Raw genomic sequence first — 22,089 nt, forward strand, 5'->3', positions numbered from 1 at the left:
AAGACTAGCTGGCTTGCAAAATACACAAGAAGACGTTCCAGAGCTACCGAAAGTGGATCTTCCTCACTTCAATGCAAGTCCCAAAGAGTGGCCGACGTTCTTCGAGTTATTCTCTGAGGTGATTCACAACAGGAGAGATATCAGCGATACAAGGAAGCTGAATTACCTGAAGTCTTGCCTTAAGGGAGAAGCCAAAATGGTCGTAGGCCATTTATTAATTGGCTCGTCTGCTAACTACAACTCGGCTTGGGAACTAATATGCAAGCGCTACGAAAATACGCGCAAAATATTTGCTAACGCCGTCAACCAGCTAGTGGACATGGAACTGCTGAAGACCAATGATGAAGGCAGTATCCGCAAGTTCTTGGACACAGCAACAGAATGCATTTTCATTATCAAAGAAAAGGGTCAATTTGGTAATGAAGCTGACGCTCTAATCGCTCAAATTCTGTTGCGACGATTCTCTACGGAAGTCCTACAACTTTACGAGCAACACGTAAAAAAGGCCAGAGAAATTCAGTCCTTGGACGATGTACTAGAATTTATTGAGCAATTGTATAACTCAATAGACTCAGTGCAAAAAAGCGCCGCCCATACGTCAAGGGAAGCAAAGACAACGAGCCACGAGAGATGCCGTTTTTGCCAATTGATTGGACATGAAATAACTAGGTGTCAGGAATTTAGAGCTGAGCCGGTTAAAAAACGCAAGGAGTTTGTATTCAAAAACTCGCTTTGCTACAAATGTCTAGGCAGCCACAGCGTTAAAGATTGCAAAATGAATTGGAATGCACTAAAGCGCACAACTATTTGCTTCACGAAGATGCAAATAATAAAGAGACCGTCAGCAGCAACTGTCTAAATGAAAATAAAGGGCAAGATACGTTGCTGGCGACAGCGCTCATCCCGATTAAAAATAAGTCTGGAAAATACGAGCAGCTAAAGGCCCTTATAGATGGAGGCTCGCAAAAAACCCTAATATCTGATGAAGCTGCACAACAGTTAAAACTGCGCCGAACTAAACGGAACGTGGAAGTTCAAGGAATTTCGCAAAATGTAGAAATTCTTAAGAATAGTGTTTGCTTAACAATCAAACCCCGGTTTAAAAGCAAATTCATCACCACAACGCAGGCACTTGTTATGCCAAAACTTCAGAGAGCTCTACCGACCAAGAAAATTGACATGGATGTCAATAAGGACCAATAAGGAACGAGCCCAGTCGAATTGACGTTGTCATTGGCGTTGATTTACTTCCCTTAATAATGTTGGGAAAAGTAAAGAAAATCAACAAAACTCTGGGACAAAAGACCGAACTTGGATGGATTGTTTCTGGCAATATATCTGGATTATCAACCAACAAGGTAATCAGTGCATCAACAACGATGTGCCTGGACGTCCCAGAGAGCTCTGGGAAGCATCGAAAAATTAGGTTGCTATACAGACGGAGACGCAGGCCACGGATTAAGAAGAGAAACCAAAGGCAGCAATTGCTAGCTGTCGCATTTTCTGGCCCCCCGCAGAATGTTCAGGCATGAACATACTGTAGTATATTAAATAACGTATTCATAATACCCGAAGCAATGTAGAGTATTCTACATATAGATGCGTCATATGCCTAACATATGATAGTGTATACTAAATACGCATATAGTGACATTTGTCCCTACGCATAAACATAGGGCGAGCGCATAGATAAACAAATGTAATATGATCAGCCACTTATGGTCAGACCACAGCAGCGCGGGAGATGCCGCGTACGCACTTTGCCTAAGGTCTATGCCGCTTGCCTAATGTTTATGCCATATGCATATAAGTATATACAAGCTATATATATGAAGCTACATAGCGGAGAGCATAGTGTGTCTCCTGCTTGGAGCTCCACTCATTACATAATGTACTTAGGCTAAGAGATGAAATACGCATGAGCCAGGGTATAAGAACTCTTGCTCAGACGAATAAAGATTATTACATAACTGAACACCACCACAGTTATATGTATTCACATTATTTGGTCCTTCGAGCCGGATCCACAAGGCCACGTTTGTGATGTGTACACACACCAGTTGTGATAATCACTGTCGCCCCGTCATCATCTAAATTAAGACAACCCACCAGTTACCAACAGATGCAACAGTAAGGCCAATTAAATTAACCTTGCAGAACGCACCGTCCTAAGAAATAGTTTTCCGTCAATGGAGGAAAATATGAGTTTTGCCGGTTGCCGTTCGGCAACGCTGAAAAGCATCTCCTAACGAGCTATCGTTGACGTATTGCGCGATCAGATTGGATCGTTTCTGTCGATGACGTAATTGTTTTCTAAAAGTATGAAGAAGGTCATGTCAGACATGTGGATGTGGTTCTGGAAAAGCTTCTAGTAGCCAATGTAAGAGCGGGATTAGAAAATTCTCCATATTTCAAAACAAGTGTGGAGGATCTTGGTTTCATTCGAAAATATCCTGCACCAAAAGGCCTTTACGAGCTGCGTTCATCTTTAGGGCTAGCATGTTACTATATGTGTTTCATAAAAATTTCGCAGCAATTGCAAAGCGTCTCTCCGACTTCCTTAAAAGAAAAAACGTGTCGGTTAGCCAAGAAGGTAGCGGTGGACCTAAACGAGACACAACGGTATGCCATTGATAAACTTAAAGGCATTTTAGCATCAGAAAACGTCACACTCGTTAATCCTGACTTCAAGAATCCGTTCGATCTAACGACGGACGCATTCTCATACGGTACCGGCGCGGTCCTTACACAAAATGACCGGCCAATAACCATGGTTTCTAAGATCTTCAAAGATGGAAAGGTCAACTACACCACAAACGAGAGAGAATTGCTCGCAATAATATGGGTACTAGGAAAACTTTTTCACTACCTTTATGGGGTAAAAGACATAAACATCTACACAGATTATCAGCCGCTCACCTTTGCCGTTTCTGAGAGAAACCCAAACGCAGATATTAAACGCTAAAGAGTGTTTATAGATGAGCATAAAGCTAAAGTGGTTTTATAAGCCGGGAAAAGAAAACCACGTATCAGACGCTCTTTCCGGTCAAAATGTTAACGCATTAGATGATCAATTGTCCACAGCTAGAACGATCGCAAGCGAACTCTCTTTGACCTACACACTTAAAAGTACAGATAAGCCCTCAATTGCCACATAAACCAATACAATTCTTTGTTTATGATGCAGATTGTAATACGTTTCGAAATCTGAGCAATAAATTGGAAATCGAAGGGATTAACATTTAATAATAACACTTAATGGTTTATGAAGGCAGTATAACCAACAGCCAAATGATGCATAACGGCATTCGTCTTTCCAGGAAGCATCTTCCATATATCTGAACACATCAGTAATATCTTAAATTGGAATTTATCCAAAGAAATTTAAGATATTACGTTGGTAACCAGACAGGAGCTATTAATGCAACAAAACCCTTGGTAAAAAGAAAATAGATCATGTAGGTGTAGACTTTCGAAAATAGGTTAACCACATCAATTAAGTTAAATAGTATTCCTTTTACCATGTATGATATATTTCTTGCTTAAGATAAAAACTGAATTAATGATGCAGAAAAAAGTCAATTCGAAGTCGTGTCATTGACAGTAATCACTGTAAAAAAATCCATTATTAATTAAACCGGCAGAATTAGCTGGCGAAATAAAGAAAATCAAACATATTTTGTTCCATAATCATGCACCACTTAGAAATGAATTAGATTGCAAACCATAAATCTCTAAAAGGCAGAAGTTGGTGACTGTTTATCATATTATATTTTGAATCATAAAATAACAAGAAATATCCGACGCATTTCATCCAATCACAAATATTGTAAGTTCATTCCGTGTCACTGCTTGAATTATTAAAGTCAATTATGTCTACTCAAATACAAATACAATCAGAACATGTCATATAAAAACTTTCTGGTACAGTGCAAACTGAAATCAGAATGTAATTTAACAAATAACACCATAGGTGTCCAAAGATAGATAAAACAAGTAAGAAAGCTCTAGTCGGGGTGCCCGACTAGGAGATACCCTGATCCCAGTCCTTTGAGTTTTGTAATATTTTCCGTAGTTTGTATCGAGTATTAAAAAAAAAAGAAAACAAATAAAAATCGACATTGCGAGACCAGGATTCGAACCCGGATTATTTGCGCAACGTGCACAAACTCTACCAACACCGCCACTTCATAACTAAAAAAAAAAAATAAATAAATAATATAAAACAATAAAAAACATTTCATCTCCTCTGGTCTCGAACCCGGACCAAGCTGCATCCGAGAGGTGCCTCTACCAACGCAGCCACTGCCCTTCTTACGCGAGCTGTTGCAAATTTGAACATAAGTAGCAGCTAATAATTCAGCACAATTCAATCGCAATTTCAATTCTTGGAATAGAAAAGTATACACGCATTTGAATGTATGTGTGCACACGCATAGGAAAAATGCGTGCGCGTGGCGCTGCTGACATGTGCTTTTGCAAATTGGCCAAACGTTTTGTTTAATAACTTCTGTTTTACTTAATGGATTTTAATGAAATTTTCAGCATATGATCTACATATCCTATTGGCTTGGTTGAGATGCAAACGCCTTCACATAATGGCCCTAGTTCCAACTAAACTTAAATTCTAAGAATTTGGGGGAATTTGGAGCCGGTATCCAAAATCCAACAAAAATCAAAATTGCATAAAATATACATAACACTAAATACAAAATTTGGAGGCTCTAGCTCTTAAGACGTTCGAGATATAATTTATTTACTGCATTTCAATAATGTTTTTATTCGATAACAATTAAATGCGAATAGTTATCGAATATTTGAAACAAACTTGACCTGCGCGTGCTATACACGGACCTACAAAAAAAATTTCAAGTCTCTAGCTCTTATAGATGCTGAGATCCACGCGTTCACACATACGGACAGACGGACAGACGGACAGACGGACAGACGGACAGACGGACAGACGGACAGACAGACAGACGGACAGGGCTCAATCGACTCGGCTTGTCGTCCTGATCAAGAATATATATACTTTATGGGGTCTGCCACGCCTCCTTCTGCCTGTTACATACATTTGCACAAAACCATTATACCCTGATTTCCCATTTTTAATGGGATCAGGGTATAAAAATTGAAGACGCAGTCGAACTAATCCTGAGAGCAACGGTAGAATACAATAAAACCATACATTCGGTCACCCACGAAAAACGAATTGAGATTGTCCACGCAGGGTCCGTTTAGGTATTAGTGCTAGACGTCTGTCGTAGTTAAGGGTAGAGTGATCCACAAGGGCTACATAAAATAGGTTTACATTTTTATCTGGTTAGAAGTTAAGATCATCATTAAGGTCATTAGAATGGCGAGAAGTTTAGATAACAAATAACACCATAGCAGCTAAGTATAGCTATATAAACAATGCTGACGAGGCATGTTGTGGTTCAGTTCTCTGCTTTGCGAAGTGCTTTATCGCTGGGAATCCGCTGAGTCGGCGTGCCGACTTTCGCTTGATGGCGTGAGGCATTCGAGTTCTTAATGTAGATGTAGATCGCAAGCAGCGAGAGAGCAATTATAATGAACACAACATATTCATGCACACCACTTCAACTGCTTCTTTTTATAATAGTAAAACTAATTCTAACATTTTTAATCAGCTAACGTATTCATAATTTAATAGAATTAGCATCCGCCACATTGAAAAGTTTCAGGGCTTCAATAAAAATATTGTTAAACTATTGTGAATACAGTTGCCTGTGATGTTATTTTTAGTATTGTATTCTCCGGCTTGAAGGATCAATGTGAATACACTTGATCTTTATTCGTCTGAGCTAGAGTTCTTATACTCTGACTCAAGTGTATTTCATTTCTTAAATCTAGCTTATCAAGTGCTGACTGTGTAAGGGTCAGCGCTCGTACGTCTAATTTTAGAATCTAAGCATGTAAGTTGATCTATTCCTATTGCACTCCCTCCAAGTGGTTGAGTGCGTAGACGGCATGCTGAGGATTCCTGAATACGCTGTAGGTTCATGCCTGAACATTGCGCGGAGGGCCAAATCTGTCAGCTAGCAGTTGCTGCGTCAGTTTTCTCCTTTTAATCCGTTGCCTGGGTCTCCGTCTCTATAGCATCCCAATTTTTCGATGCTTCCCCGAGTTCTCTGGGACGTCCAGGCACATCGTTGTTAATGCGCTGATTACCGTGTTGGTTGATCATCCACGTTTAGTGTTATGTCCCAGTGTTTTGCTGATTTTCTTCACTTTGCACGTCATTATTAGGGGACGTAAATCAACGCCAATAACAACGCTAGCTTGCAGCCATTCCTATCCTTATTGACATCCATGTCAATTTTATTGGTCGATAGAGCTCTCTAAAGTTTTGGCATAACAAGTTATGGTGACGAATTTGCTTTTAAACCTGGGTTTGATTTTTAACCAAACACTATTTTTAAGAATTTCCACATTTTGCTAAATTCCTCGAACTTCCACTCTCCGTTTGGTTCGGCGCAGTTTTAAATGTTGTGCGGCTTCTTCAGATATTAAGGTTTCTTGCGAGCCTCCATCTATAAGAGACCTTAGATGCTCGTATTTTCCAGACTTATTTTTAATCTGGATGAGCGCAGTTGCCAGCAACTTATCTTTCCACTTATTTACTTTTAGACAATTGCTTCTGACGGTCACTTTTTTATTTGTATCCTCGTGAAGGAAAGTGTTGTGTGCTTTTGTACATTGATTGCAAGTCGAATTCTTTTTGCAATTTTCGATGCTATGGGTGTCCAGACATCTATAGCACAGCTTGTTTTTATACACAAACTCCTTGCGCTTTTTAACAGGTTCAGCTCTAAATCTCTGACACCTGGTTATCTCATGTCCAGTCAATTGGCAAAAACAGTATATATTATAGCTTGTTGGCTTTGCTTCCATCGACGTATGGACGACACTCTTTTCCACCGAGTCTATTGAGTTATATAGTTGCTCAATAAACTCCAGCTCATTATCCGACGACTGAATTTCTCTAGCCTTCTTTACATGTTGCTCGTAAAGTTGTAGGACTTCTGTAGAGAATCGTCACAACAGAATTTGAGCGAATTGAACAACAGTTTTATTACCAAATTTACCTTTTTCTTTGATAATGAAAATGCAATTTGGTGATGTGTCTAAGAATTTGCGGATTCTGCATTCATCATTGTTCTTCAGCAGTTCCATGTCTACTAAATTGTTAACGCCGTTAGCAAATATTTTGCGCTTATTTTCGTAGCGCTTGAATATAAGTTCTCACGCTGAATTGTAGCTAGACGAGCCAATTAATAAATGGCCTATGACCATTTTGGCTTCTCCTTTGAGGCATGATTTTAGGTAGCTCAGCTTCCTGTCGCTGATATCTTTCCTGTTGTGAATCAGCTCGGAGAATAGTTCGAAGAAAGTTGGGACTTAAATTAAAGTGCGGAAGATTCACTTTCGGTAGCTCTGGAGCATCTTCTTTTGTATTTTGCAAGTCACCCACTCTTATGCTTCGATTTCTTGTGAGTATTTCTTGTGATTTCTTGTGACATTGCATTCCAGCTTTTCCATCTCAAGAGCAAATTTCTCATATTTCGTCTCTAAGTCCGTGAGCGTTGGCTGGACTTTGTTCCACAGTAAAATCAACTGGTCTTTATAGTCACGGATTTCTTCCTTGTTGCTGAGCTCCAGATTCGCACACACTTCTTGCATGTGTTGAGAGCTCGTCTGTCCACAAGGTCTACAATCACATCCATTGGGCACGAGCTTCTTTGGGAAAATATTATTTCCTGCTGCTTGTGCTTTGCCCCGGATGTCTTTGGTTCGGCAACTTCGACTTTCCTGATGGTTTCCATTATGCCATCATATATTTTCTCCCTAAAATATTGATGGTCAACGACACCGATTTTGATACGCGTTAGGTGATTGGTAGTGAACTTTTCTGGCAATTTAGCAATGACTGATAAAGCATCCTTGTTCGTGATGCTCTTTCGGATCTTGTCATAGATCTGTGATTACTTTTTGAGCAACTCAAGAGTTTTTGCCGGCATCATTTTGTTTGTGTTGTTTCTGTACATTTGTTCTTAGTTTAATTTTTGGCTTTGGGCGTTGGAGGCGTTTTTTTTTTTTTTGAATGCCTGGTTAATTGTGCTGTGCCTATACTCATAGCTTTAATTGGTAATCCAAAGAAAATTATTTAAACAATTTATAATTTCAATTTTAGTCTTAACACAAAACATAGCCTTGTAGGTTATATTCGAAGGACCAATGTAAATATACTTGATTGTCGTGTTGTTCAGTTATGTAATGATCTTTATTCGTTTGAGCTAGAGTTGTTATAATCTGACTCATGCGTATTTCACCCATTAAAACTAGTTTATCAAGTGCTGAGTGTGTAAGACTCAACGTTGGTATGTCTAATTTTAGATTCTAAACATGTAATTTGATCTATTCCCATTGCACTCCCTGCTAGTCATTGAGTGCGTAGACGGCATGCTTAGAATTCTTAAATATGTCGTATGTTTATGCCTGAACATTCTGCGGGACCAGAAAATGTGACAGCTAGCAATTGCTGCCTCTGGTTTCTCCTTTTCTCATCAGTTTTAGAACGCCGTTTAGGGTTTCTTTGTGAGTGTTGTTTATTACCACTCAAACAAACTGTGATTTTCCAACTATGATGGGGTGTTTCACGTTGTATGGCAACATTGCATTTTGAAGACGGCCTCCCTTACGTAACACTCCTTCTCCATATAAAAAGGGCTTGAGTGCCTGCAATTTACTCTTTTCATCCAGAGGCTTTCCAGCGTTGAGTAATCGAATTTCATGTACAAAATCAAGCTGTTATACTTTTACAACGACCATTTTGGCCTTCTTAAATTCGTCGACAGTAAGGTATGTTGAGTGCACCTTTATTCCTCGTAGTTTTTCTATAAAGCGTAATACAAATTAACAACAAAGTTGTTATACAATTCTCGCTGCGCTCAAGAACAGCTACAATACAGCAGTGCTGCCGCCATCAACTCGGACCTTAGCTATCTATCATCTTAAGAATAAAGCAGTTACAAACCTGGGATCAGCCTGATCACATGTAAAAATAAATCTCAGGATCTTTTATTTTAACTGGTGCCCGAGCAAGGATCGATCGCGAATACGATAGTGCAAAAAGTCATCTAAGTACGCGAATCGACCACGATTAACCACGACAGAACAAAAAGATTCTAAGTGCGTGTAATCATTAATTGACTCGAAAAGGTTAAAACCAGATCGCAGCATTTTCCGCAATGTGAGCTCACGCTTTGTATGATCCGTTAGCAGAGCACATCTTGGAATAACGTATGAACAGCCGAATCGCGAGTAGGGGATACCAAAAGGGATTAATTCGGCATCATCGAAGATGGAGCACGCACTAACAATAATTTTGTAAGAGAAAGAAAATTAGTGATTAAGTTAAGGTAAATTTAAAAAAAATATATATATAAGTGCAAGTGGAATATTTAAATCGAGGTTAAAAACTAGTCGGCGAATTTTTGCAGCGCGTTTGTGTTTTACTGTTTCTTATTTTTTTTTTGTTTCAGGTTACACTGCGCAGCTACAAGTTCGGTACACTAAGCTTATATTTGATTTTGTTTCTTATGATATTCCTATTACTATTTTCCTTGTTGCTTCTTAGAATTTAAAATTAACTTATATTTAATTATATTAATAAAAAATTAAGAAAAAAACAGCGAATCTAATCAAAAACTAGTTACAAATATAAGTTAAAAAAATTAATTAAGAAAATATATAAGTAGTATTAAAATTTCGAGCTGCCAATGTTGTGCCTTGGATGTCTTCGGTTGGATGGATGCTGTTTCGTCGGTGTCTATGGCGTGGTCGGCAACTTCGACTTTTATCAGAGACTCCTCGTAGTTCCTGATGTTTTCCATTACGCCATCATATATTTTATCCCTAAAATATTGATGATCAATGACACCGATTTTGACCAGCATTAGATGATTGGCAGTAAACTCTTATGCCAATTTATCAATGTCTGATAACGCATCCTTCTTCGTGATGCTCTGCCAGATCTTGTCATAGATCTCTGATTGCTTTATTAGCAACTCAAGAGTTTTTGCCGACAGCATTTTGTTTGTGTTGTTTTCTGTGAAAATTTGTTTTTGATTTAGTCTTTGGCTTGACCCATTGGAGGTGTTTTTGTTTTGATCGCCTGGCTGATCGTGTTGTGCCTCTACTCAAAACTTAAATTGGTAAGCCAAAGAAAATTATTTAAACAATTTTTCACTTCACTTTTACACTTATCACAAAACGTAGCCTTGTATATTGTACTCGAAGGACCAATATGAATACACTTGACTGTGCTGGCGTTCAGTTGTGTAATAATCTTTATTCGTCTGAGGTAGAGTTCTTATACACTGATGTAAGCGTATTTCATCTCTTAAATTTAGCTTATCAAGTGCTGACTTCGCTGACTGCGCTGAGTGCGTTCATATGTCTAATTTTAGAATCTAAGCATTTAATTTGTGCTATTCCTATTGCACTCCCTTCAAGTAGTTAAGTGCGTTTCTTGAATATGCTGTATGTTCATGGCTGAACAACTATCTTAACTAGGTGCGAGGGGTGCCACACGATAAATAGCGTGAATGAATGTGCCATTCACACCACTCCAACTGCTGCTTTTTATATTTACAGTCATTTAACCTATTCATAATTTAAATGGCTTAGCATCGGCAACATTGAAAGGTTGCAGGGCTTCAATACAAATATTATTAAGCTATTTTAACGAGGTGCGAAGGGTGCAACACGATGAATTACGTTAATGTATGTGTCAGCTTTGTTTTCTAACCACTTGCACCTTACCATCTATGTTCCAACTTCCATAATTTACCTCTCTTTGGCCCTTTTTGCCTGTATGTGCAAAATTGCCCTTAATTTTATACTATTTTTTTTTTTAAATGATTATTGCAGACAAAAAATTTGTGGCAGACAAGACAATGTGTATAAATGTATATGGTATTTATATGGATAGACAGATCCCTAACTATAAATTTAGCCTGTTGCTAAATAATAATACGCACATGTAATGCGTATATAATTTTTAACATAAATATTCGATTCGATTCAACTGACAAGTCAGGAACCCGATAATAAAAATATATTATAGTTTTAATTTTATATACATATGAAATCCAATAACAAACATTTTTGAATATAAATATGGTATTCGAATGTGTGTAAAAATTAAATAAATATATATGGCTAAATTCTTAAAAATTAAAAATCCGATTTAGTCCCTAACACTTTTGGTCTTTGAGATCAAAGTGTTTATAATGACAGCCATGGGACAATCGATTTTGTTGTTGTTCCTACTTACACATAACCGTTGGGGAATATATATTTTCTGTTCATTTCTAGTGTAAACTGAATTTTCTTTAATTCATCTTCTATACATACCTGTTGAATACGTTGTCGATTTTGGTAGGTTAGCTACATCTCTGCGAAATGTCGATAAATTCTGTGTAAACCTATGAATTAAAAAAACATTCTTAATATTCAAGTATTTCCCCGAAATCGACTAATGTATGGACACGTTAAGTCTTATAAGCTCCAGCTTGGGAATCAAATATATTTTGACCTTTTTGAGTAAGCCGTACGTGTGGGACTTATATTCCCTATGAATATAGACTGCTTGGACCAGTATCCAAGTGTCACTACCAAGTATCACTACCGTATTATTCGCACATTACCCTCTTCTATTTTGTAATCGCAAGCTAAAAGCTAAGTTAACTCAATTTAATAATATTCAAATATAAGAATATAAATCGTCCTGTCGCATTGAAATACTCATAAGAATATGTATATACGCATAGAAATTCGAAAATAAAATCGGAAACATTTGCAATGAATAGCTTGATCTTGCAATTATTTAAATTATCTTAATGGGTTATTTCGCAGCAATCTTAAGGGCAACGCAAATTTATTGAATTTTCGATACTTTTTAATTATTGAATTTTCGATACTGTTTAATTAGAAGAGAAATATGCAAAGTTATTGCCATTTTTGTACTTGAGTGAAGCGTTAATTGATTACTTTCAGTAATTTTTTACCGCTTAAAATTGACAAAAGTTTAAAAAACCCAATTTAACCAATAAAAAATATGTTAGCACAAAACAATTGACAGAGGAGAGGTGGTAAGCTGATTTTTTAATAGTGTTCAAAATAAAAAAATAATCAAATATTATTAAACACAAATTTATCTTCCGCTTCTTACTTTTCTTTATTTTTACTAGACACATTGCGCCCAATACCAAGCATCAAATCTTCAAACCACTGGGCCATTGTCTGCTGCTTTTCAACGGGTTGTCCACGTATAATGCTTTCTTTCAATGATCTAAAACAAAATCGTTGTTAAACTCTATTATTATCAAATAACACATTTTTATGAAATTAGTTGTTTTGCGGAATTAATAAAAGTGTTTATAGTACAGTGTATAGTAGAGCAAATGTGCAACAGCAAAGATGCTTGGAAAAGAGTCCTGTAGTCAAATAGGTTTTGTGGCGGAAATTTTGAGACTTGGATGCAGGAACATGAATGATATGGATCAGCTCGAGCACATTGAAGGGCTCTACCATTAGGGTTAATAATGCGGGATAACTCCTGGTTCCAAGAAAGAGGCTTTTTCTTGTCAGTGAGCAATAACACTATCCAACGCACTGGTCATAGTAATAACTTGACAGACGGTGCAGAAAATACGTTTGCATACGTCAACCACAAGAAAAAGACTAAGTTTTCCTTACCGATAATAGTCTTCGTAGAGTAATATAAGTACCAATAATGGACGAGACATGGACCATTGATTTCGACAATCTTCAGCTAATACATTGTTTAACAATGAGGACATCATGTTCTGTAGCAACTCGGAATTTAGCTCAACTACCTGAAAGTATTGAATAAAATATACAAATGTATGAATTGCAATATAATAAAATAGTGTTTGCTAGACTTAAGCTTTAGCTTTCCAAAACACAATAACTTAATAATTCAAAATTATATATGGGTAAACAAGTGAGAATATGCTCTAGCCGACATTAGTCGACAACGACATATACGAATCATACTACATCACATTGGCATATACAGCTTTAAAAAAGTAATATATTACCAAAAAATGACTTACTAGTTAATTGGGGAATATAAAAACTAATGTTTAGTAAAGATGAAAAACTGAGATTATTCTCATTACATTCGTGAATTTTGAAACAATGGGGCCCCTTATACAATACCCACACAGAAGCTGTTCAACATTTGCTTGTTTGTCATTAATAATTAGAACACTTTGAAATTTGTGATGGCAGACGGAAAAAGCAGCAATTTGCAATTTAATCCTTAAGCAATAGGTTTGCTTAATCATCCGCTACATAAAAAAGAAGATCCATGTTAAATAGTTATATAAATGCAGAGACAATAAATCATTTATAAAACATGAAAAGTTATTTACTGGGGGTGTCAGATTTTGGGCTATATATGCTGCATACTTTTCAGCGCATATATATTCATATAAACACACTCAATTAACGCCGGCGATGTACATCTGCTTCCAAAATGTTATCAAAATACGTTGATAAATAATTTTTCTATTCATTGACCGGAAAACTGTAATGCATACATATTAATGCTAAATACATTCCATATGTGTGTACTTGTCGAAGCAGCAGTTGAGTTCAGATTTGCTACTCACTGACTGTTGTTCTCAAATAGCAAATATTTTGCGCTTATTTTCGTAGCGCTTGAATATAAGTTCTCACGCTGAATTGTAGCTAGACGAGCCAATTAATAAATGGCCTATGACCATTTTGGCTTCTCCTTTGAGGCATGATTTTAGGTAGCTCAGCTTCCTGTCGCTGATATCTTTCCTGTTGTGAATCAGCTCGGAGAATAGTTCGAAGAAAGTTGGGACTTAAATTAAAGTGCGGAAGATTCACTTTCGGTAGCTCTGGAGCATCTTCTTTTGTATTTTGCAAGTCACCCACTCTTATGCTTCGATTTCTTGTGAGTATTTCTTGTGATTTCTTGTGACATTGCATTCCAGCTTTTCCATCTCAAGAGCAAATTTCTCATATTTCGTCTCTAAGTCCGTGAGCGTTGGCTGGACTTTGTTCCACAGTAAAATCAACTGGTCTTTATAGTCACGGATTTCTTCCTTGTTGCTGAGCTCCAGATTCGCACACACTTCTTGCATGTGTTGAGAGCTCGTCTGTCCACAAGGTCTACAATCACATCCATTGGGCACGAGCTTCTTTGGGAAAATATTATTTCCTGCTGCTTGTGCTTTGCCCCGGATGTCTTTGGTTCGGCAACTTCGACTTTCCTGATGGTTTCCATTATGCCATCATATATTTTCTCCCTAAAATATTGATGGTCAACGACACCGATTTTGATACGCGTTAGGTGATTGGTAGTGAACTTTTCTGGCAATTTAGCAATGACTGATAAAGCATCCTTGTTCGTGATGCTCTTTCGGATCTTGTCATAGATCTGTGATTACTTTTTGAGCAACTCAAGAGTTTTTGCCGGCATCATTTTGTTTGTGTTGTTTCTGTACATTTGTTCTTAGTTTAATTTTTGGCTTTGGGCGTTGGAGGCGTTTTTTTTTTGAATGCCTGGTTAATTGTGCTGTGCCTATACTCACAGCTTTAATTGGTAATCCAAAGAAAATTATTTAAACAATTTATAATTTCAATTTTAGTCTTAACACAAAACATAGCCTTGTAGGTTATATTCGAAGGACCAATGTAAATATACTTGATTGTCGTGTTGTTCAGTTATGTAATGATCTTTATTCGTTTGAGCTAGAGTTATTATAATCTGACTCATGCGTATTTCACCCATTAAAACTAGTTTATCAAGTGCTGAGTGTGTAAGACTCAACGTTGGTATGTCTAATTTTAGATTCTAAACATGTAATTTGATCTATTCCCATTGCACTCCCTGCTAGTCATTGAGTGCGTAGACGGCATGCTTAGAATTCTTAAATATGTCGTATGTTTATGCCTGAACATTCTGCGGGACCAGAAAATGTGACAGCTAGCAATTGCTGCCTCTGGTTTCTCCTTTTCTCATCAGTTTTAGAACGCCGTTTAGGGTTTCTTTGTGAGTGTTGTTTATTACCACTCAAACAAACTGTGATTTCCAACTATGATGGGGTGTTTCACGTTGTATGGCAACATTGCATTTTGAAGACGGCCTCCCTTACGTAACACTCCTTCTCCATATAAAAAGGGCTTGAGTGCCTGCAATTTACTCTTTTCATCCAGAGGCTTTCCAGCGTTGAGTGATCGAATTTCATGTACAAAATCAAGCTGTTATACTTTTACAACGACCATTTTGGCCTTCTTAAATTCGTCGACAGTAAGGTATGTTGAGTGCACCTTTATTCCTCGTAGTTTTTCTATAAAGCGTAATACAAATTAACAACAAAGTTGTTATACAATTCTCGCTGCGCTCAAGAACAGCTACAATACAGCAGTGCTGCCGCCATCAACTCGGACCTTAGCTATCTATCATCTTAAGAATAAAGCAGTTACAAACCTGGGATCAGCCTGATCACATGTAAAAATAAATCTCAGGATCTTTTATTTTAACTGGTGCCCGAGCAACCGGAAAACTGTAATGCATACATATTAATGCTAAATACATTCCATATGTGTGTACTTATCGAAGCAGCAGTTGAGTTCAGATTTGCTACTCACTGACTGTTGTTCTCTTATTTTAGTCGAAATTTGTTTATAAGCTTATGCGATGTTGGAATTTATTTAAAAACACTAATTGGTCAGTGTTCAGAGTATCGCCGACTAGATCTATCTCAACTGTTCTGATCTAGTGTTGCCAACGCTTATATATATTTCAAATTTTAAATTTCTAGCACTTTAAACATCAACATGCCCCTTTCCCTACTTCGCCACAGCTTGAACTTTTATATATAATATCGTCGATTACTTCAGATAGTGTAGCAAGTTTGCCCGTTTCGTAAGCTGAGTATTCTCAGTTTAAAAAAATAATTCTGTGTTATATCATGTTAGGATTTAAGAAAAGAGGCATAATTTCATATTACAACGTCCTGCAAATACTAATACTATAATATATATAATGCGACATATGCCATGAGTAATGATGAATTAAAAGAAAGCGGCAAAGCCTTGCCGTTTAAGTCGTCTTAGGGGTCTGACAGAGATTAGACCTCTTGTAAGTAGGCTGCTTGTGTGTCTTCCAATCTGCTCTTCGCTTGAGGTCTCTGTGGAGTATTGAGCCGCGTATATACCAGGGAGGGTTGGTTATATGTCGTAGTACTCGGTTCTGCAATACCTGAACCCGCTTGTAATTGGATTTGGCAGCAATTCCCCAGATTTGCACTCCATAGAGCCATATCGGTAGGATACACTGCACGTAGACAGCTCTTTTGCATCTCAGTGGCAAGGTGCTCCTTTTATTGTTGAGCCATCGCAGTTGTTGCAGTCTGTGACGACATTTTTTCACCGCAGCTTTGAGGTGCGGCCCAAAGGTGAGACACCTGTCCAGTGTGATTCCAAGATATTTCGCCTGTGCTGGTTGCTGTAGTGTTATTCCCGCCAGATGGATTGGGGGAGTATGCATTGGCAGCGGGTTGACTTTTAGATTCCATCGTATGCACCAATCAGCGAGACCAAGAACACTGCCCTGCGGCACATCTGCTCTCATAGAATATGTGGACAAAAGTATATCCTTTACCTTGACTTTAAACTCACGGTCTTCTAGATAAGATTTTAAGAGGCCATAGTACGGGGCAGGTAGAAGGTTTTTTATTTTGTACAGCAATCCATCGTACCACACCTTGTCAAACGCTTGCTGCATGTCAATAAAGACAGCGTTAGAGTATTCTGAGTCACCAAAAGCCTGCAGGATGCGTTTCACCTATCAGTGGACTTGTTCCACTGTGCCGTGTCTCTCCCGAACTCCAAATTGGTGATCCGGTAAGATATTAGATTTAAGATCGCATTTCCATTGCCTTGGGAACACTTGGAGCCTGATGATGGCATTAAAAATTAGTTTAATATAAAGCAGCGCTCTAGTAGGCAAAGCCTTCTGCATAGCATTGCAAATCTTGTCTATTCCAGGAGCTTTGATGTTCGGCAATAGTTGGATCGCTTCAGTTATTTCTTCGATGCTTATAGGCTGAATAGGCAGGGACATCTGCAATGGGGTCTCCAAATTGAGATATGTTTCCATGGTCTGCTCAATCGTAGCATAATTAAACGGAGTAAAACGATCCTCTAGATGGTATCCGAATGCGTTAGCCTGTTCCAATTCGCATTTAGCAAGTTCGCCACTGGGGCATCGGACAGGTACCTGTCTAAATGGTTGTCCTTTGAGCGATTTTGTGCATTTCCATAGAGAGTAGTTTGCATCTATTGTGTAGTCCATGGAAGCCAGTTTTTTCTCATCAGTTTTAGAACGCCGTTTAGGGTTTCTTTGTGAGTGTTGTTTATTACCACTCAAACAAACTGTGATTTTCCAACTATGATGGGGTGTTTCACGTTGTATGGCAACATTGCATTTTGAAGACGGCCTCCCTTACGTAACACTCCTTCTCCATATAAAAAGGGCTTGAGTGCCTGCAATTTACTCTTTTCATCCAGAGGCTTTCCAGCGTTGAGTAATCGAATTTCATGTACAAAATCAAGCTGTTATACTTTTACAACGACCATTTTGGCCTTCTTAAATTCGTCGACAGTAAGGTATGTTGAGTGCACCTTTATTCCTCGTAGTTTTTCTATAAAGCGTAATACAAATTAACAACAAAGTTGTTATACAATTCTCGCTGCGCTCAAGAACAGCTACAATACAGCAGTGCTGCCGCCATCAACTCGGACCTTAGCTATCTATCATCTTAAGAATAAAGCAGTTACAAACCTGGGATCAGCCTGATCACATGTAAAAATAAATCTCAGGATCTTTTATTTTAACTGGTGCCCGAGCAAGGATCGATCGCGAATACGATAGTGCAAAAAGTCATCTAAGTACGCGAATCGACCACGATTAACCACGACAGAACAAAAAGATTCTAAGTGCGTGTAATCATTAATTGACTCGAAAAGGTTAAAACCAGATCGCAGCATTTTCCGCAACGTGAGCTCACGCTTTGTATGATCCGTTAGCAGAGCACATCTTGGAATAACGTATGAACAGCCGAATCGCGAGTAGGGGATACCAAAAGGGATTAATTCGGCATCATCGAAGATGGAGCACGCACTAACAATAATTTTGTAAGAGAAAGAAAATTAGTGATTAAGTTAAGGTAAATTTAAAAAAAATATATATATAAGTGCAAGTGGAATATTTAAATCGAGGTTAAAAACTAGTCGGCGAATTTTTGCAGCGCGTTTGTGTTTTACTGTTTCTTATTTTTTTTTTGTTTCAGGTTACACTGCGCAGCTACAAGTTCGGTACACTAAGCTTATATTTGATTTTGTTTCTTATGATATTCCTATTACTATTTTCCTTGTTGCTTCTTAGAATTTAAAATTAACTTATATTTAATTATATTAATAAAAAATTAAGAAAAAAACAGCGAATCTAATCAAAAACTAGTTACAAATATAAGTTAAAAAAATTAATTAAGAAAATATATAAGTAGTATTAAAATTTCGAGCTGCCAATGTTGTGCCTTGGATGTCTTCGGTTGGATGGATGCTGTTTCGTCGGTGTCTATGGCGTGGTCGGCAACTTCGACTTTTATCAGAGACTCCTCGTAGTTCCTGATGTTTTCCATTACGCCATCATATATTTTATCCCTAAAATATTGATGATCAATGACACCGATTTTGACCAGCATTAGATGATTGGCAGTAAACTCTTATGCCAATTTATCAATGTCTGATAACGCATCCTTCTTCGTGATGCTCTGCCAGATCTTGTCATAGATCTCTGATTGCTTTATTAGCAACTCAAGAGTTTTTGCCGACAGCATTTTGTTTGTGTTGTTTTCTGTGAAAATTTGTTTTTGATTTAGTCTTTGGCTTGACCCATTGGAGGTGTTTTTGTTTTGATCGCCTGGCTGATCGTGTTGTGCCTCTACTCAAAACTTAAATTGGTAAGCCAAAGAAAATTATTTAAACAATTTTTCACTTCACTTTTACACTTATCACAAAACGTAGCCTTGTATATTGTACTCGAAGGACCAATATGAATACACTTGACTGTGCTGGCGTTCAGTTGTGTAATAATCTTTATTCGTCTGAGCTAGAGTTCTTATACTCTGATGTAAGCGTATTTCATCTCTTAAATTTAGCTTATCAAGTGCTGACTTCGCTGACTGCGCTGAGTGCGTTCATATGTCTAATTTTAGAATCTAAGCATTTAATTTGTGCTATTCCTATTGCACTCCCTTCAAGTAGTTAAGTGCGTTTCTTGAATATGCTGTATGTTCATGGCTGAACAACTATCTTAACTAGGTGCGAGGGGTGCCACACGATAAATAGCGTGAATGAATGTGCCATTCACACCACTCCAACTGCTGCTTTTTATATTTACAGTCATTTAACCTATTCATAATTTAAATGGCTTAGCATCGGCAACATTGAAAGGTTGCAGGGCTTCAATACAAATATTATTAAGCTATTTTAACGAGGTGCGAAGGGTGCAACACGATGAATTACGTTAATGTATGTGTCAGCTTTGTTTTCTAACCACTTGCACCTTACCATCTATGTTCCAACTTCCATAATTTACCTCTCTTTGGCCCTTTTTGCCTGTATGTGCAAAATTGCCCTTAATTTTATACTATTTTTTTTTTAAATGATTATTGCAGACAAAAAATTTGTGGCAGACAAGACAATGTGTATAAATGTATATGGTATTTATATGGATAGACAGATCCCTAACTATAAATTTAGCCTGTTGCTAAATAATAATACGCACATGTAATGCGTATATAATTTTTAACATAAATATTCGATTCGATTCAACTGACAAGTCAGGAACCCGATAATAAAAATATATTATAGTTTTAATTTTATATACATATGAAATCCAATAACAAACATTTTTGAATATAAATATGGTATTCGAATGTGTGTAAAAATTAAATAAATATATATGGCTAAATTCTTAAAAATTAAAAATCCGATTTAGTCCCTAACACTTTTGGTCTTTGAGATCAAAGTGTTTATAATGACAGCCATGGGACAATCGATTTTGTTGTTGTTCCTACTTACACATAACCGTTGGGGAATATATATTTTCTGTTCATTTCTAGTGTAAACTGAATTTTCTTTAATTCATCTTCTATACATACCTGTTGAATACGTTGTCGATTTTGGTAGGTTAGCTACATCTCTGCGAAATGTCGATAAATTCTGTGTAAACCTATGAATTAAAAAAACATTCTTAATATTCAAGTATTTCCCCGAAATCGACTAATGTATGGACACGTTAAGTCTTATAAGCTCCAGCTTGGGAATCAAATATATTTTGACCTTTTTGAGTAAGCCGTACGTGTGGGACTTATATTCCCTATGAATATAGACTGCTTGGACCAGTATCCAAGTGTCACTACCAAGTATCACTACCGTATTATTCGCACATTACCCTCTTCTATTTTGTAATCGCAAGCTAAAAGCTAAGTTAACTCAATTTAATAATATTCAAATATAAGAATATAAATCGTCCTGTCGCATTGAAATACTCATAAGAATATGTATATACGCATAGAAATTCGAAAATAAAATCGGAAACATTTGCAATGAATAGCTTGATCTTGCAATTATTTAAATTATCTTAATGGGTTATTTCGCAGCAATCTTAAGGGCAACGCAAATTTATTGAATTTTCGATACTTTTTAATTATTGAATTTTCGATACTGTTTAATTAGAAGAGAAATATGCAAAGTTATTGCCATTTTTGTACTTGAGTGAAGCGTTAATTGATTACTTTCAGTAATTTTTTACCGCTTAAAATTGACAAAAGTTTAAAAAACCCAATTTAACCAATAAAAAATATGTTAGCACAAAACAATTGACAGAGGAGAGGTGGTAAGCTGATTTTTTAATAGTGTTCAAAATAAAAAAATAATCAAATATTATTAAACACAAATTTATCTTCCGCTTCTTACTTTTCTTTATTTTTACTAGACACATTGCGCCCAATACCAAGCATCAAATCTTCAAACCACTGGGCCATTGTCTGCTGCTTTTCAACGGGTTGTCCACGTATAATGCTTTCTTTCAATGATCTAAAACAAAATCGTTGTTAAACTCTATTATTATCAAATAACACATTTTTATGAAATTAGTTGTTTTGCGCAGTTAATAAAAGTGTTTATAGTAGAGTGTATAGTAGAGCAAATGTGCAACAGCAAAGATGCTTGGAAAAGAGTCCTGTAGTCAAATAGGTTTTGTGGCGGAAATTTTGAGACTTGGATGCAGGAACATGAATGATATGGATCAGCTCGAGCACATTGAAGGGCTCTACCATTAGGGTTAATAATGCGGGATAACTCCTGGTTCCAAGAAAGAGGCTTTTTCTTGTCAGTGAGCAATAACACTATCCAACGCACTGGTCATAGTAATAACTTGACAGACGGTGCAGAAAATACGTTTGCATACGTCAACCACAAGAAAAAGACTAAGTTTTCCTTACCGATAATAGTCTTCGTAGAGTAATATAAGTACCAATAATGGACGAGACATGGACCATTGATTTCGACAATCTTCAGCTAATACATTGTTTAACAATGAGGACATCATGTTCTGTAGCAACTCGGAATTTAGCTCAACTACCTGAAAGTATTGAATAAAATATACAAATGTATGAATTGCAATATAATAAAATAGTGTTTGCTAGACTTAAGCTTTAGCTTTCCAAAACACAATAACTTAATAATTCAAAATTATATATGGGTAAACAAGTGAGAATATGCTCTAGCCGACATTAGTCGACAACGACATATACGAATCATACTACATCACATTGGCATATACAGCTTTAAAAAAGTAATATATTACCAAAAAATGACTTACTAGTTAATTGGGGAATATAAAAACTAATATTTAGTAAAGATGAAAAA

The 22,089-nt window shown here is 37.0% G+C and overlaps 2 protein-coding genes across 2 annotated transcripts in view; both read right to left on the reverse strand.

The window, feature by feature from the left end:
* The window catches only part of LOC111599652 (ran-binding protein 16-like), a 29,560-nt gene extending 16,628 nt beyond the window's left edge, over positions 1 to 12,932 (reverse strand). Inside the window, exons 1-3 of the mRNA XM_030223723.1 lie at positions 12,787 to 12,932; positions 12,260 to 12,379; positions 11,443 to 11,513 (exon numbers count right to left, since the gene is read on the reverse strand). Of these exons, the coding sequence (XP_030079583.1) occupies positions 11,443 to 11,513; positions 12,260 to 12,379; positions 12,787 to 12,893 (298 nt within the window). The 5' untranslated portion in view covers positions 12,894 to 12,932. The remainder of the gene's footprint in view (positions 1 to 11,442; positions 11,514 to 12,259; positions 12,380 to 12,786) is intronic.
* A 460-nt stretch (positions 12,933 to 13,392) lies between these two features.
* On the reverse strand, positions 13,393 to 21,802 carry LOC115483018 (ran-binding protein 16-like). Its single transcript, XM_030223724.1, has 4 exons — positions 21,663 to 21,802; positions 21,136 to 21,255; positions 20,319 to 20,389; positions 13,393 to 13,403 (listed from the first exon to the last, which is right to left on the reverse strand). Exons 1-4 carry the CDS (start codon positions 21,767 to 21,769, stop codon positions 13,393 to 13,395), a joined length of 309 nt encoding a protein of 102 aa, XP_030079584.1. The 5' UTR covers positions 21,770 to 21,802.
* Positions 21,803 to 22,089: the final 287 nt, after the last annotated feature.

This window comes from Drosophila hydei, unplaced genomic scaffold, assembly GCF_003285905.1.
Source record: "Drosophila hydei strain 15085-1641.00,03,60 unplaced genomic scaffold, DhydRS2 tig00000271-arrow-arrow-pilon, whole genome shotgun sequence".
Lineage (NCBI taxonomy): Eukaryota > Metazoa > Arthropoda > Insecta > Diptera > Drosophilidae > Drosophila > Drosophila hydei.